At 47.2% G+C, this 14171-nt stretch overlaps 1 protein-coding gene across 2 annotated transcripts; it reads right to left on the bottom strand.

Moving 5' to 3' along the window:
• Positions 1-369: 369 nt before the first annotated feature.
• Positions 370-12608, bottom strand: atp6v0a1a (ATPase H+ transporting V0 subunit a1a). 2 transcript variants are annotated; one of them, XM_056406479.1, is made up of 22 exons: positions 12524-12608; positions 11270-11433; positions 10334-10412; positions 10114-10211; positions 9908-10036; positions 9106-9185; positions 8303-8429; positions 8122-8204; positions 7880-7973; positions 6032-6244; positions 5121-5271; positions 4783-4922; positions 4485-4651; positions 4284-4374; positions 3730-3848; positions 3424-3640; positions 3185-3292; positions 2980-3087; positions 2473-2517; positions 1936-2053; positions 1657-1828; positions 370-1169 (listed from the first exon to the last, which is right to left on the bottom strand). In XM_056406479.1, the coding sequence occupies exons 2-22, from the start codon at positions 11384-11386 to the stop codon at positions 1076-1078; spliced, it is 2550 nt and encodes an 849-aa protein (XP_056262454.1). In that variant the 5' UTR covers positions 11387-11433; positions 12524-12608; the 3' UTR covers positions 370-1075. The 2 variants fall into 2 exon arrangements, with proteins under 2 accessions (XP_056262454.1, XP_056262455.1); XM_056406480.1 differs by lacking the exon at positions 2473-2517.
• Positions 12609-14171: the final 1563 nt, after the last annotated feature.

Raw genomic sequence — 14171 nt, 5'->3', positions numbered from 1 at the left:
TGCCAAATAAATGGCCGGGGTCGTATTTCAGGCACAAAGTTCAGCAGGTAATCCAAAGACATTCATCCTCCAGACTATTGTCGGTGCTGCTATTACAACTTCTAACGTGCAGGGAGGAAAACACAACTCGGTTCTCATGCGACACAGCCTGTTCAACAGCACCACCAAGAGGAGGGCCGACGCAGGGAAATCCCACTGTCCCTGAAGCAGCCATGTGGACTGAAGCCGAAGACATGTCACTGGACCACGGACAACAGTGAGGTACTTCCACATGTATCTGCACTTCTTGTGAGTGTGTACTTTAACTTGTGTAGTATTACCACATATTGATCAGAGGACATAAAGGGGAACAAATCAAACCACAACCGATTCAAGCTCTTTCCATTTTATTAACACAGAGATGCACAATGAATGTGGGAAAGGATTGTATTTTATTTGAACGTTCCTAATGTTTTCACTCCAATCTAAGTGCACCGATAAAACGTTGACGTACAAGTGAAAGTCAGCAGTGTTTCTTCATTCTCTCCACGACAGATTTACAGAGAACACATCAGTGAACAGAAAGGGCCTTCAGGGCAATGTTAGCGCAGGATTACACATCAGAACTTCTCCACCTGAAGGAAGTGTAATGGTATTCCCTTTGGACCTTTACAGCTCAGTGTGTGAGGTGAAAAAAAAAAAAAAAAGAGAGAGAGAGAGGTAACCACTACAGTGACACTTCTGTTACTTTACTCTGAAAAAGTGTTAATCAACATAATCAGTCAAGACACTTGCACAAACACCTCATTTATGATGGAACTACGACACCGCCACAAAGACAGAAAGAAAATACAGATTCCATAAAGGAAAGATTTGCATAAATAATATTAATATAACATAACAGGTGAAAACAACATGACTTCACTAAGACGAGACACACAACGCATAACACTAGTTCTCTGAGGAATGCATGAACTAACTGAAATTTGTGGTGTCACTCATGGAAACTGCATCTCACACACACACACACATCTATTCAACAGCACGCAGATTCTCAAGAGATGAGTGACAACTGAAGAAGAGGAGTGGTCCCATCTCATTCCTCGAGACTCCCGTCCAGGATACTTCCGAAGGTGAAGGGGAGGAACTTGAAGCCCTGGCCCACGTAAAACTTGTTTTGGAACTCCACCCTGTAAAGAAAAGAAGAACAGGGTTAACAGAAAGACCAGGAAGCCTCTCGCGCGATAACACGGGCACATGGCGGGCTGGCGGTCCGCTTGGGTAATGACACGCGGCGGGCACTAGAGGTGAAAACGCCGAGCTGGTCTCAACCGTGTAACTGTCTAAAGTAAAGCTGGCCGCTGTATGGATCCTCTGAATCTGGTGTTTAGTTGAGTGATGATGACCTTTATATTTTCCATCTAGCCTGTCTGATAATGTCGTGTTTCAATTGTGGTGAAGAAGAAGAAGAACAAGAACAAAAAGATCAAGAACAATAAGAACAAGAAGGTTCTTCTGTCCACCTGCAGGCGGCGCTCTCGAGCTGTACTTCATCGGCTTTAGTAAAGTCCTCTTTTTAAAAACGCCAAGTCCAGAACTCGGGGACTCGGCTTCAGATGAATGCTCATTTGACCAAAAATGAATAGAGAACAAAAGAATACAAGAACTCAAACTCACCAGTGCAGCCGCAGCGCATGCAGGAAGGCCGACAAGCCCTCCATGACGAGGAGAATGGCCACTGTGAGGACAGCGAAGAAGAGGAAGACGACGGTCACCATGAAGAGCCCTGCGAAGCCGGCGGTGGAGAAGCCAATGTGCATCACCATGGTCCACAGCACCTCCGACAACTCTGTGGGACAGACGGCACCAATATCAGCACGGCGGTGACCTCTAACACGCGTGTGTGTGTGTGTGTGTGTGTGTGTGTGTGTGTAAACCTCGAGGGCTTTGCCTTACGCGCGTGAGCCAGACTGAGGGCCCAGAGCCTCAGGTAGGAGGCCGTGTTGGAGATGCAGCCCAGGCAGTACTCGATGGTGTGGATCGCCTGATGCACCGCCACATCCCCAAAGTTAAACTGTGGGATGGAAACGAAACGTCAAACCCAATCTGGAGAGCAACGTCGCCACGACGGGAGGAGTCCGCTTCGCTGTGCGACCGTTCGGGGGGAAATGAGAGGAAAGCCACGTGCCACCGGCGAGGAGCGAAGCCTCTTAAATGAAGGAGAGAAACACCGTCGCCTCAGGAGCCTGTGGACCCAAAGTATCAGCTGCCACAACGGACCACATGCAGATCACCAAGACCGGGAGGAAACACTTTGGGGAAGCCCTGCAGCCCACAAGTGACTCGTGGAACACACCGACTAACGACTAACACCTGCAAACACGGACGCAGCTAAGAGCAGCGGGCGGCGAAGCGAGCGGCGGAAAGAGACGCGAGCACGAGACATGCACTTAGACGGGGGGGGGGGGGGGGGTAGATGAGCTCCTGTCCTACCTCTTCCTCCTCGCAGGCCTTGACAGCAGGTGACAAAAGGCAACGCTTGGTTATCGACAGCGCGCACACAGATGGGCAGACAGACGCACGGCAGTGCCACAGAAACAAAAAGTGACAGGAGAATTCGGTTACTCACTTCAGAAACGAGAAGGAGAGAAAAAACAATGAGGGTGAACTTTTCAGGATGACAACACATGTGCAGCCAGAGCTTTTAAACCGGAGAGGTGCACAGAAACAACTCAGACCCACACGCTGGTGGCGTTGGGACCCTTTAGGATTTACAGCCCAACTGGTCGGACTTTCACAAAAAGTGGAATTAGTCTGTATATTAAACGTAATAAAAGTGGCAGAAATAAACTTGTAATCTCTCTCAATAGCATTGCTTCATCCATAATTTAACGAGTGGAAACGCGAGGCGTCGGTTTCCGTTCCCGGCTGAATTATGCAACAGGTGTGTGAGGAGATGGAGGGCGAGAGAGAAAGCCGTGGGCTGGAAGAGCGCGTTACCTCCGGCTCCTCGTCGGAGTGCTGCGAGAGCTGGTCGTGCTGGATGATCTCAGCCTGGTCGTCGGTGGGCCCGTTGCCCACCCGGATCCCTCCGAAGTTATTCGTACCCTGACACAGAAGACGGGGCGAGAAAACGCCGTTAAAACCGGTGATTCTTATTGGAGGAGCAGCGTGTTATTTCAGGTCGCGCCACTGATCCCCGTACCAGGTTTTTCCGCCGCAAATACTGTCGCCGCAGGACCAGAGTTTTCACTATTAACATGCAGGGAACGCACGCCAAGGCGATCACCACCAACAGGGACTGTATGACCATCTACACGGGAGAGAGAGAGAGAGAGAGAGAGAGAGAGAGAGAGAGAGAGGGCAGGACATGGGGACAGGTGACTTGCTGTGGGTCATTTTCAGGACAAAAAGGGAAGGATGTGACCATCACGCGTGTCTGACCTGTCCTTGGTAGAGCGGCGGGGTGGTGGGGTCGTTGTATTTGAAGAGGAACATGTTGATGAAGGAAATGAGGAGACTGGGAGCGTCCTTGGACATGCTCGCGTCGTACCGGAGCCACTTGTAGAAGATCAGAACGGCGAGGTAGCCAAACAGACTGGCCATGAAGACGATCTCCGGGATGAATCCCCAGTAGATATTCAGCGGCTTCTTGAAATACCTGGAGAACCACAAAAGGAACGAGCGGTTTGCATAACAAAAGAAAGACGAGAATTGTAAAAGCGGAAACGTTGGGAGGAAAAGTCTCACAGGTGGTTGAAGAGACCGAGAGAGATCCCAAACAGCATGTGGATGACTCCCAGGATCACAGACATCTTCATCTTAAACGAGTTCAGGAACGTCAGCTTGTTGGTGGCAATGTTCCAGATCTGATGGACAAAATGGTCAATAATCAATATTGTCATTGGGAGTGGCTTTTTTTGCTATTTTCTCCACTCCTGTCCAGCACTTTGTCATATAAATACACTTTACTTACTTTCTCCTTTAAACAAACAACTTAAACAATTCAATGTTAGTACCATTATTTGTTGTAGATGTATACATATACACACATATATAAACAGTACATATATATACATACATATATATATATATAGGTTCTCTGGAACAAGTTTTTTAAGCAATCATAGGTTAGGGCACTTATAAGCTAGATAGCTTCAGCCTAAACCCTTACTGGCGGTTGTATATTTAGCTGATCGAAAAAAAGAAAGAAAAAAAAACTCAAATAACTGATATACTCATTTGCCAAAATAACTTGAAAGCATAAAACAACAACCGACGGATTACAAAAGAAAGACGTTCACCGGGTCGATGCCGATGGGGTACGGCCCTCTGAAGACGCCGTCCACTACCGGGTCCAACTGCAACACCTTGTTGTCTCGCAACGTGTCAAACCTGACCGGGACGAGAGAGCACCGGTCACTTCGGAGTCCCCGGTTGACCGCGCGGCTTCGGCAGCCGCGGGGTTACGGCTCGAGTCGGAGATTTCGCCCGCCGCCACTTACGTCCAGTTGCCCCCCTGCCGAGCGTCGAACATGGGCCTCACGCTCCAGCCGGAGCCGAACACGTTGAGGGACTTGGAGAAGCAGTCGTTGTAGATGATCCCCGTGTAGACGGAGAAGATGCCCATCAGCAGGATGATGTAGCGCCCCGCAAACACCATGCTGAACATCTGCCACGGGAACCATCAACGGGAAACAAAGAAGTGAAAAGAGCTGCACGCCTACCAATTATGAACATGGAGTAAGGATGGTGGGGGGCTGATGGGATGACCATGCTGTGGGGGGGGGGGGGGTCCCATACCTCATTGTCGATCTTCTGGGCCATCAGCCTGCTCTCTCTCAACACGAGGTACAGGGCGGCACAGGTCATGAGCACCCCGTGGCCCATGTCACCGAACATGACGGCAAATAGGAAGGGGAAGGTGATGATGGTGTATGGCGCTGGAGACAAGGAGGTAGGGAGGCAGGCGTCACATGGGGGGTGGGGGGGGGGGCAGGTGAACCACACTCAACGGGGCAGCGTGCCTCTGCGTTACGTTCGATACCTCAGGGCGGCTTCTCCAAGTCGTTCAACGGATGAGCACGACGACACCGACATGTGACGACAGGGCCCGAGGCTGAGGGACGCGCGCTCCTTACCTGGGTTGATCTCGCGGTAGCTGCCGATTCCATAGGCGTCCACGATGTTCTGGAAGCCCGAGGTGAACTTGTTGGTCTTGTTGTAGGTGGGCGGGGTCTGCTTGCACTGCATCCGGTTGAGGATGGACGGCACGGTGGAGCCGCTCTTCTCCTAGAAAAGCGCAGACCACAGCGTCACGACCCGAACGTCACGAACATTGAAGCCATCCCGGCGCATCCTGGAGATGTTGAAAACAAATCCCCGTTGATCTGTTTTTTTTTAAAGAAAGGATGACGTGCAGAGAGTGCTGGAAGCTGCCTCGACACAGGACACCACGGCCTCGCGTTTCAAGACGAGCAGAATAGAGACAGCCGGGCCCGTCACGTGCACTAAAAAGAAAAACGAGCGTCTTTTCTTCAAGTCACAAGCACTCGATCCTTCTCAAAAGCCGGCGGCTGCATCCCCCAGGCGTCATGCTGGGTGTGGCCAGAGGAGCGCGCTACAGATTTGCATCACTTTGAGCGTGACGGCCGAGCAGAGGAAAGGACACGAGAGCAGCGTTGAGCAGCGTCGGTTCATGGGTTTTGTGATTGGAACCGTTTTGCCCGGCGACTCGCTCAACTCTTCATCGCAACTCGCCACCGTGATTTTGTTGGCTGCAACGGGGTTCACCTGAGAATAGTTTTGAGAAGCGTTTACTTGTTTTGTGGAGCGTGCGTGACCAGTTCGGTTTACACCATTGTCAGTCAACATATTGCATTTGAGTACACACACAAAAAGCCGGTGTGTACTCAAGCGTCTGACGCAGTTTATAGCTTTGCGTTTCAAACCGGTTCTGCTACTTTCCACATAGGGCTGAACCGCTTCCTCGGACCGCGAGGGAGGCCTCGCGTGACCTCCGACACGGGGACTCTGTTCCCGGGTTACTCACCGTCCCCCTGCGCAGGGCAAACTGGATGGAGTCCATGTCGGAGACGGGACACCACACCTCGGCGATCAGACACTTCTGAGTCACGTCGATGTTGCAGAGGTTGAGGGTGTGGTAGATGGCCTTCATCTTCCTCACCTTGATGAACCACACCCTGACCGTCTTGGCGGCAGCCTGCAGGACCCTCTGCCGGTGGTCATCGGTCTGGTTCAGCACCTTCGGAGGGAGACAGGAGTGGAGTTGGTGGGAAATGAAATGATTGGTCTGTAATTTGTCATTTGTCTGCCTCTCCTTGCTATGTAAACATATATTTTGAGTCTCATTGAGAATTTTATAGTGAAGAACAAAAAAGAAAGTTCAGTCGGTGGCAAAAAATATCCAGAAAAAAGTCTTCTTGATGAACCAGAAACACCTTTTCCTGCCATGTTGGTGAAGCCTGAGCTTTTTCTATGAACTGCAAGCATTTGCCATTATTCTCTTCATCAGAAATGACCAAAAAAAAGATGATTGGGACACGACCGAATAAGTCTGTCACTGAAATGCCACCGTCATCCATAAATCCATCCATACGAAGTCACAGCTGTGTGAATTAAAATGCCAGTCGGAAAAAAAGGCTGCTAAATTTAGCAGCGTTGAATTGCAATACACGGTTTACATTTACGGGTGGGATCAGTGAGCGGTACCTCATGTGTTAAAAGAGCAACAGGCTGTCTAGTACATTAGGTTTTCCCAAAAGAGATATAGGATATTCCAAAGTATGCGGCTGTATGACTCACATTTAAAACAGAGGCCCGTGATCAGCAGACAGCCGGATATCTAAGCTGTGCCCCGCCTGCATCGAGGCGGTGTCGCCTGCTGCCGGCGGGCCTACTGCCCGCCCACACACCGCCGGGTGATGTCCGAATAGCTCGACATGCCTCATCATCCATGCCAGCTTGTAATTCAGCCCCCCCCCCCCCCCCCCGTAGCGACCAGCACAACACTGCATGTGCAAAGGGTCCGTGAGAGGATATCAAAGGATTTGATAAACGGGACGCGTGACAAACCTCAAGTATCGCTCTCACTGAGAGAGCAGTGTGTGTGTGTGTGTGTGTGTGTGTGTGTGTGTGTCAATGATTCTCTAGAAGCAAAGTACCTGAAGGTCTGTAACATGCGAGAGATCCACTTCTCAGACTGCAGCGAGAATAACAAATGTGATCTACGGGATATGAGGGCAGGTGTGTGTGTGTGTGTTTGTGTGTGTAGTACAACACCCATACGGGCAGACATATCATCATTTCATCATCATTGCGTGACAATCATACAAGAGGATTTAATTTGCAAAGCTGAAGGGAGTGGGGAGTCCACGGGGCTTTACCTCGCGCTCGATAACAAGTCGCTGAGGATTCTAATCAACGACGGAGGCACAACAACGACAACAACAACAACGTGCCTGCTGGAGGACATTTCTCTGTGCTGAAGCAGAAGTTTCACCAGCATATAAACAATGAAATGAAAACACGTTTTGTTGTGAGGATGTGATGATTTTCTAAAGCCATGCCGGTGTTAAAAAAATAATGCAGTTTTAGCAACGCGAATTTACAAGACATAGCAACGGTTAAAAGAGTCGGCCCACATCTTATCGTGTGTGTGAATTCTGTGAGTCGTCAACCCTAATGAGAATATACGTCCTCTGAACTGGCCTGGAGACGGGAAGCTGAGAATAACCTGCGGCGTCAATGTGTTAGACGCCTTGTGACATTTCCTCAACTGACACTTTACTGAGAGTTTCTGATGAAATCTTTTGCTGGTGAAGCAAACATTTAAAAATGAAGTAACCGATTCAAGTGCACTGTTACCGGGGTTTTTTACCATTTGCAAGTCCTCGATACGTGCGTTCACCCCCGCCAGCATCTCTTTCCTCTCCTGGGGTGTTTCTGGACACGGGTACAAGGTCGCTCTGAACCTGAAGACGGAATAAAGGAAAAAAGAAGAAGAAGAAGGAAAAAAGGAGGAAAGAAGAAGAAGGAAAAAAGGAAAGAAGAAGAAGAAGAAGAATCTGCGGTTGAACAACACTTCCTAAATATTGTCCTGAATGTTGGGGAGGCACGTACCCCTCACAGATCTTCTTGACTCGATTCTTGAGCTGGTCTCCCTGGAAGAAGATGATGAAGACCGACTTGTGGACCTTGTCGCTCTGTGGAAACATCATGCCGTTAGGACTCAATGAAACACTGAAAGCGGCATTAACGTCCGACCAGCTGCACGAGCGATCGGTGCTCAGGCCGCACTGACCGTGGCCGGGTCCTCCAGAGGATCTTCGATCTCCGCCTGCCTCAGGAACACATTCCCTCTGCAAACTCTCCACAGCATCCGCTCAAATGTGGGAATACGTTCCCTGCCAATGACTCCGGCCACAAATCTGTAATAGATAGAAATCTTCTGTCACTGCTGTTGTTGTTATGGATAAAACGTAATGAGCTACAGAAGCTTAAAGTGAATTAAAGAAAAGTTATAACGCTCAAATGCTAACTGCTATGTCCGTACATAGATCATTTCAGATTGTTTAAAGCCCGAGTCATTGCTTTTGCTTAACCCTCCTGTTACCTTCACATTTACTAACATATTTTACCCTCGGGGTCAATTTGACCCCAGCAATTAAAACCTTCAGAAAATTATTTGAATTAATATTGTTTCCCAAGTTTAAGTGTGAGGTACTTTATGTTTGTTTGTTGACTACCTAAATAGCCCTTTAAATATATTTAAAAGTTGATATATCTTATATGTTTGACACAGTGAAAAACAGCCTGGGGTCAAATTGACCCCAAAGAACACCGACATTAAACATTGAATGGGGTCAAATTGACCCTAAAGGTAACAGGAGGGTTAAACATCTGGAATGTGAATCATGACGAACATCAAGCACTTGCTCGACAATGTAAAATGGATTCAAAACCTCCGCCACAAATGCCGTTCAGTGAGAGAAGACCGTCGAGAGCAGCGTCACGGAGGAACAGCTGATCAGTGACAACACGGACGAGAACGCTCCCAGTGGAGCGGAACCCTTTTGAATGACGGAAGACCACCAACAGACTCACCCGAGTCGGAGAGCCATTCTTTGGGGCTCGTTGGGGTCCAAGAGGATGTTGGACTCGTCCAGTAAACTGGGATCCTCCATCTGCACACGAGTCACGTCATTGTTAGCTCACATCAGTGCTAGAACTGCATTCCCATCAACACATACTGCAGGGAGAAAACATCTCAGTCTTCTGACATGAACGTTGAGTGTTTGTTTCCAGCATCGACAGAGACTTCCTCCAGTTAATGAATAAACATGTCGCTATGTACCGGCTCAATGATTCTCCTCCATTAAAGCCCACTTTGACTCGTCAAAGACGACTTCCTGCTTTGCATGAAAGGGCAAACGAAGTGGAACTGATGCTAGGCAAAGGTGGACCGGCGTGGCTTTACCACGGCCAATTAATATCATTAAATCTGTGTCAAGTATTATACACCTGTGTAGTTAGAGCGCGTGACTGACTAGTGTCATTAGCAGGGACCATGTGAGCCACTATAAACAATCACGAGTGAAGCAGCTTAGAACAGATAAAGCAGCAATAAACGCTCCAGAGTGTGTGAGTGTGTGTGTGTGTGTGTGTGTGTGTATTTGTAGGTGTGTGTGTGTGTGTGGAGATTAGAGCAGACAGCTTTTCAGCAGAAATGGCTGCCTTTAGACCAACTAAAATACTTTAATACATATTAAATAGCACATTTTGCACCCAAAGACGTGCTTGGAGGTGAAGTTATAACCCAAGCGAGTAACAACTCTAAAAATAAAAGTCCAACTTCTCTTCACGGCCACCACAATGTGAGTGAAATGAATGTCAAAGTTAAGCTGACCTCGTCAAAAAACTGCTGCGTGCGACGCAGGATGTGCTTGAGCTCCGTCAGCTCCAGGAAGTTCTTCTTCAGGGCTTCTTGGTTGGTGTTTATTTCCTTCATCTCGTTCTCAAGCTTCTCAAATGTGGCCTGTGTTGAGACATGCAGAGGGGTCAGCAGGAGGACGCACAGGGAGCCCCCGTTTACCTTGAGGAGAGAGCGGTCACCTCCAGGTCGATCATGTCCCTGGGGAAAGGGACTTCAGGGTTCTCTCCCGTGTCGACGATTGGGATCTTGGCCTTCCGAACTTCTTTGTCCACAAATCCTGCGAGAAGGAAGTAACAAGGATAAAAAGGAAGGGTACAGGGTGGAAATTAAATGTGGTGAAGCTTTCATTTCCTGGACCGGCAGTGGCGGCTTTGGCTTAATATTTGTGAGCTCACTCACTCAGTTTGCGATCCATCTCCTCACATCGACGTACTTCATTGACAAACTTCCGTTGGAACACATTCACGTCAGGATTGAGCTGAAAAACCACCCCGACAAATAAAAGTATACGTGAGGGTCAAGCACCAGCACATCGATGCTTACAGAGACACGGGAAAAAAAAGAATAGATGCAAAACGAGAACACACACTTACATCAGCAACTTAAGCTGCTCCAATATCAATATTTACCTTCGCATTGAAAATGCAGAAGGTAATGTTTTGATCGCCGTGTATTTATTTATTTATTTGTATGCGTGTTACTTGCATAACTCAAAAAGTATTAAACCGAATCGCATGAAATTAGGTGGGATGATTGGTTATTATCCGGGGACCATTTGATTAGATTTTGGGATTGATCGGGTCAAAGGTCAAGCTCATGAAAAGCTCAAAATCTTCTTTTTACCATAGCACGGTCAATTTGTATCCAATTGGCATGTAACTAATGCCAAAATGTTCATAATTCAATGCCCAATCGTGTGATATGCGAAGGTATGCGCTCTACCGAGTGCCCGTTCTAGTTAAATGATGTGCTCATATTCTGTGTAGTTATTCTTCGACTACCCTATCAATAAAATAATCTTTTATAAAGTTTAAACTCCTTTTTTGACATCATTTGAAAAGGTTATTGTTTTTATAACTGGTGCAGGAGGCATAATCTGACTAAATAGTGAAGATGCCGCTGTTGGTGCACAGACCTCCTCTGTTCCAGCCCGTCCTCGTCAGCAATGGGCTCGCTCATGCGTGGAATAACGGGGTCAGCCGCGAGCACATGATGAGCGAGACGCTGAAGGCATGCACTTGCACGGCGATGCCGCGGACGAATTGAGCAAGAAAATGGCAGACGGGCGACGAGCCAATCGCGGTTCAGAGGACGGCGGCCCAACAGTTGACTTACATCACGAAACTGCACCATCCCAATCTCTCCCAGCTCACTGACGCAGCAGTAGGCGGCTTCAGACTGGAGGAAGAGCTGGGCCAGCGTCATCTCTTCACTTCTGAAGAGTTCCCCCATGTTGCTATAGGACGGGAGCGATCCGCAGCCTCAGAACCTTTGGAAAACTGAACGTCGACATTGGGACAGTTAGTCACGCGCAAAAGACACAGGAGGAGTTCTGCATTCAACACGTCCATCCGCCGTGGCACGCCGGGGTCGAGGATGTGTTAGTTTAGCACAAGTGCAAAAAGCAGACATGTGACAAAAAGAGAATATAAAAATAAAATAAAAGACATCAGCTTGAGGTGAAGGAATGTTCCTGCACCGTTGCAATTAAGGAGGACTTTGACGTGACATATCATTGGATATATATATATATATATACAATTCCCACTGTGAATGCAGATTGAAGATTAACACTCGATCCAGTTGGAATGTAGTTTCTGTCACATTTGTCATTAAGCACCTAAAACAGGTGACTGATTGAACTTCATCCTGTACAGAGACCACACGGATTTTATCTGTGGATTACAAGGCAGCATGTGACCAGAAGCTCTGGTACTAAGCCTCGCCTCAACGCGCAGCATACTAACGGGTTTAACACCAGCAAACATCGATTAAAACGATCAGACTATTCGTATCCGTCTCATCCGAGAACAATTACGTATCTGACCTTTTAATAAAGTATCTTCGTATAGTTCCCCGACCAGCGTCTCTGCATCTCTGTCAACGCCGACGACAGGTATCACAGTTAATGGATAAACCGAATGAACGCGACGCTGTCAGGGCGAGCAGGACATCGATCCAACAACTATAAACACCGCATTACGCAATAACGTAACGTAGCCACACACTCGCGTTAGTTACGTTACTTAGCGCGAGCGGGGACGTCATGAACCGGAGCAGCAACAAGTTGACGGGGCTCGAGTCAGATTAGCGAGCGGTGGTTAAAAGAGGACGCTTTATTGGTCAGGATACTCCGACATTGTCCAATAGAGAACGAACAGCAGCGGGGTTAATATGTGTTTATTCTGATATCACGTTAGGTAACATTACCTCCATTACGTTACAGTCACCGCCCAGCGTCAAGTGTGTGAGTGGCGAAGGGAGCTAGCGCTAATTTAGCGCACCTGTTGCTCAGTATTGGACTGAGCCCGCAATAATGACAAAAGTCATTTATATAATACGTATATGAAGAAACAACAGCGTCCTTACTGTTAAAGTGGAGCTTCAGTCTCTCTGCTCCCTGGTTTCCTTCCTGGTTTCCTTCCTGGTTCCCTAGGCTGTGTGTTGTGGACTGGTTCGCTTCTTCACAGCTGACAGCTCCTCCTCCTCTTCTTCTTCTGCTTCATCTTTGCGGGTTCACAGCCGTCCTCAACGCTTCGCTACTGCCCCCTAGTGGAGGTAGCGATTATAATTTCACTACAATACTATAATTATCAGACCATCATTAAACCTGAAAAGAAAAAGAAAAATTATCATTTAAAACTGTGAAGATGAAATTGTTGATGGGAATATAACTATGAAAAGGAACAAATATGAAACTAATGGCAATGCTTAAGTAGAAGTACTTCGTATTATTATTATTAATAATCATAATAATAATTATGATTATTATATAATTAAACATGTACTCATATTTCCTGCATTGCACTTTCTGCATTTGATATTTGGCAATTTATATTTGCTATTTGGCTACGGCAAGGGCGCAGGGGAAACTAATGGACAGGAGGGGGCGCTGGCACAGCCATTGAGCAAACTTAGCAGTGGTGCGCAAGCAGAGTATAGAAACCATGAGGAACCCCCCCCCCCCCCTTTCAATTATCAGCTTTTGATAGGTAGTAGGAAAAAGGTGGCAACATTAAGAAGCATTCTTCAGGTTTTCCTTTTCAGACTTATTTGGAATAATAAACCACGCCTCACGAGGTGAATGTTGCCCGTTGCTAACGTATTAGATGAATGCAGTAGCCACACGTCGTCACAGGGGGTCAATTTCAATCGCAATGTTTAAACTGACGATAATTTGTTATTTAACACAACATATTTTCATAAACTTGACAACCTAATGTTATCAATAAAAAGTTTTGGTTCAACACTTTTCTGGATAAGGCCTTCCCATCCTTGTATTGAGCCTTCAATTATTATTTAATTTAATTTTGGGATACCTTCTCATTATCTAACAAATGATCATGATATCTTTTGATTTGATTTGGCAGTCTGATGAAGTAGATACCCAGCATTGTGTTCTCGTGTGTTCTTTGCCACTTTACAGTACAGCCTGTGCGGTAACGTGCATTAAAGATGGGTGTTGGTTTGTGAAATGGTATGTAGAGTGTTGGTCACCCCTCTGCTCCTCTTCCTCACAAGAGCCTGATTGCCCACACACATTCTGGAGATGTTCCCTGTTGGGTTGCAGTGGACAGCTGCATTACATTGCTGTCGGAGAAGGATATCGGTGCTGGAACAGTCACAGCCACATTTATTTTGGACTTTGTCCTAAAGCTCAAGTTCAAAACTCTCATAAAAAAGGGTGCATTTTAAATAGAAGGTGAAGCTGTTGTACAGCCCCTCTTGCTGCTCATTGTATTTAAACATGTTTAGATTAAGCTGTGTGTTTAAGGTGCCAGGCTAAGCTCCAGTACATCGTTCATTTAAACTCTTTATATGTTAATTAGACCAGTAGAACAGCAGAATTGACCATTATGTCACTTAGAGAAGTGAAGCAATTCGCTATTGGTATCAATTCCCTCTTAGTGGCATTGTTTTAAAAAATCCATCAGTCAGACGTTTAGACATGTTCCCATTTCAAGAAAGCTCATGTGCAGGTGCAAGCTCAATGCCTTCATAATGAGTGCAGGGACCT

The sequence above is a fragment of the Pseudoliparis swirei genome, chromosome 23 (genome assembly GCF_029220125.1).
Source record: "Pseudoliparis swirei isolate HS2019 ecotype Mariana Trench chromosome 23, NWPU_hadal_v1, whole genome shotgun sequence".
Lineage (NCBI taxonomy): Eukaryota > Metazoa > Chordata > Actinopteri > Perciformes > Liparidae > Pseudoliparis > Pseudoliparis swirei.
This window is presented reverse-complemented; position numbering and strand designations above follow the sequence as displayed.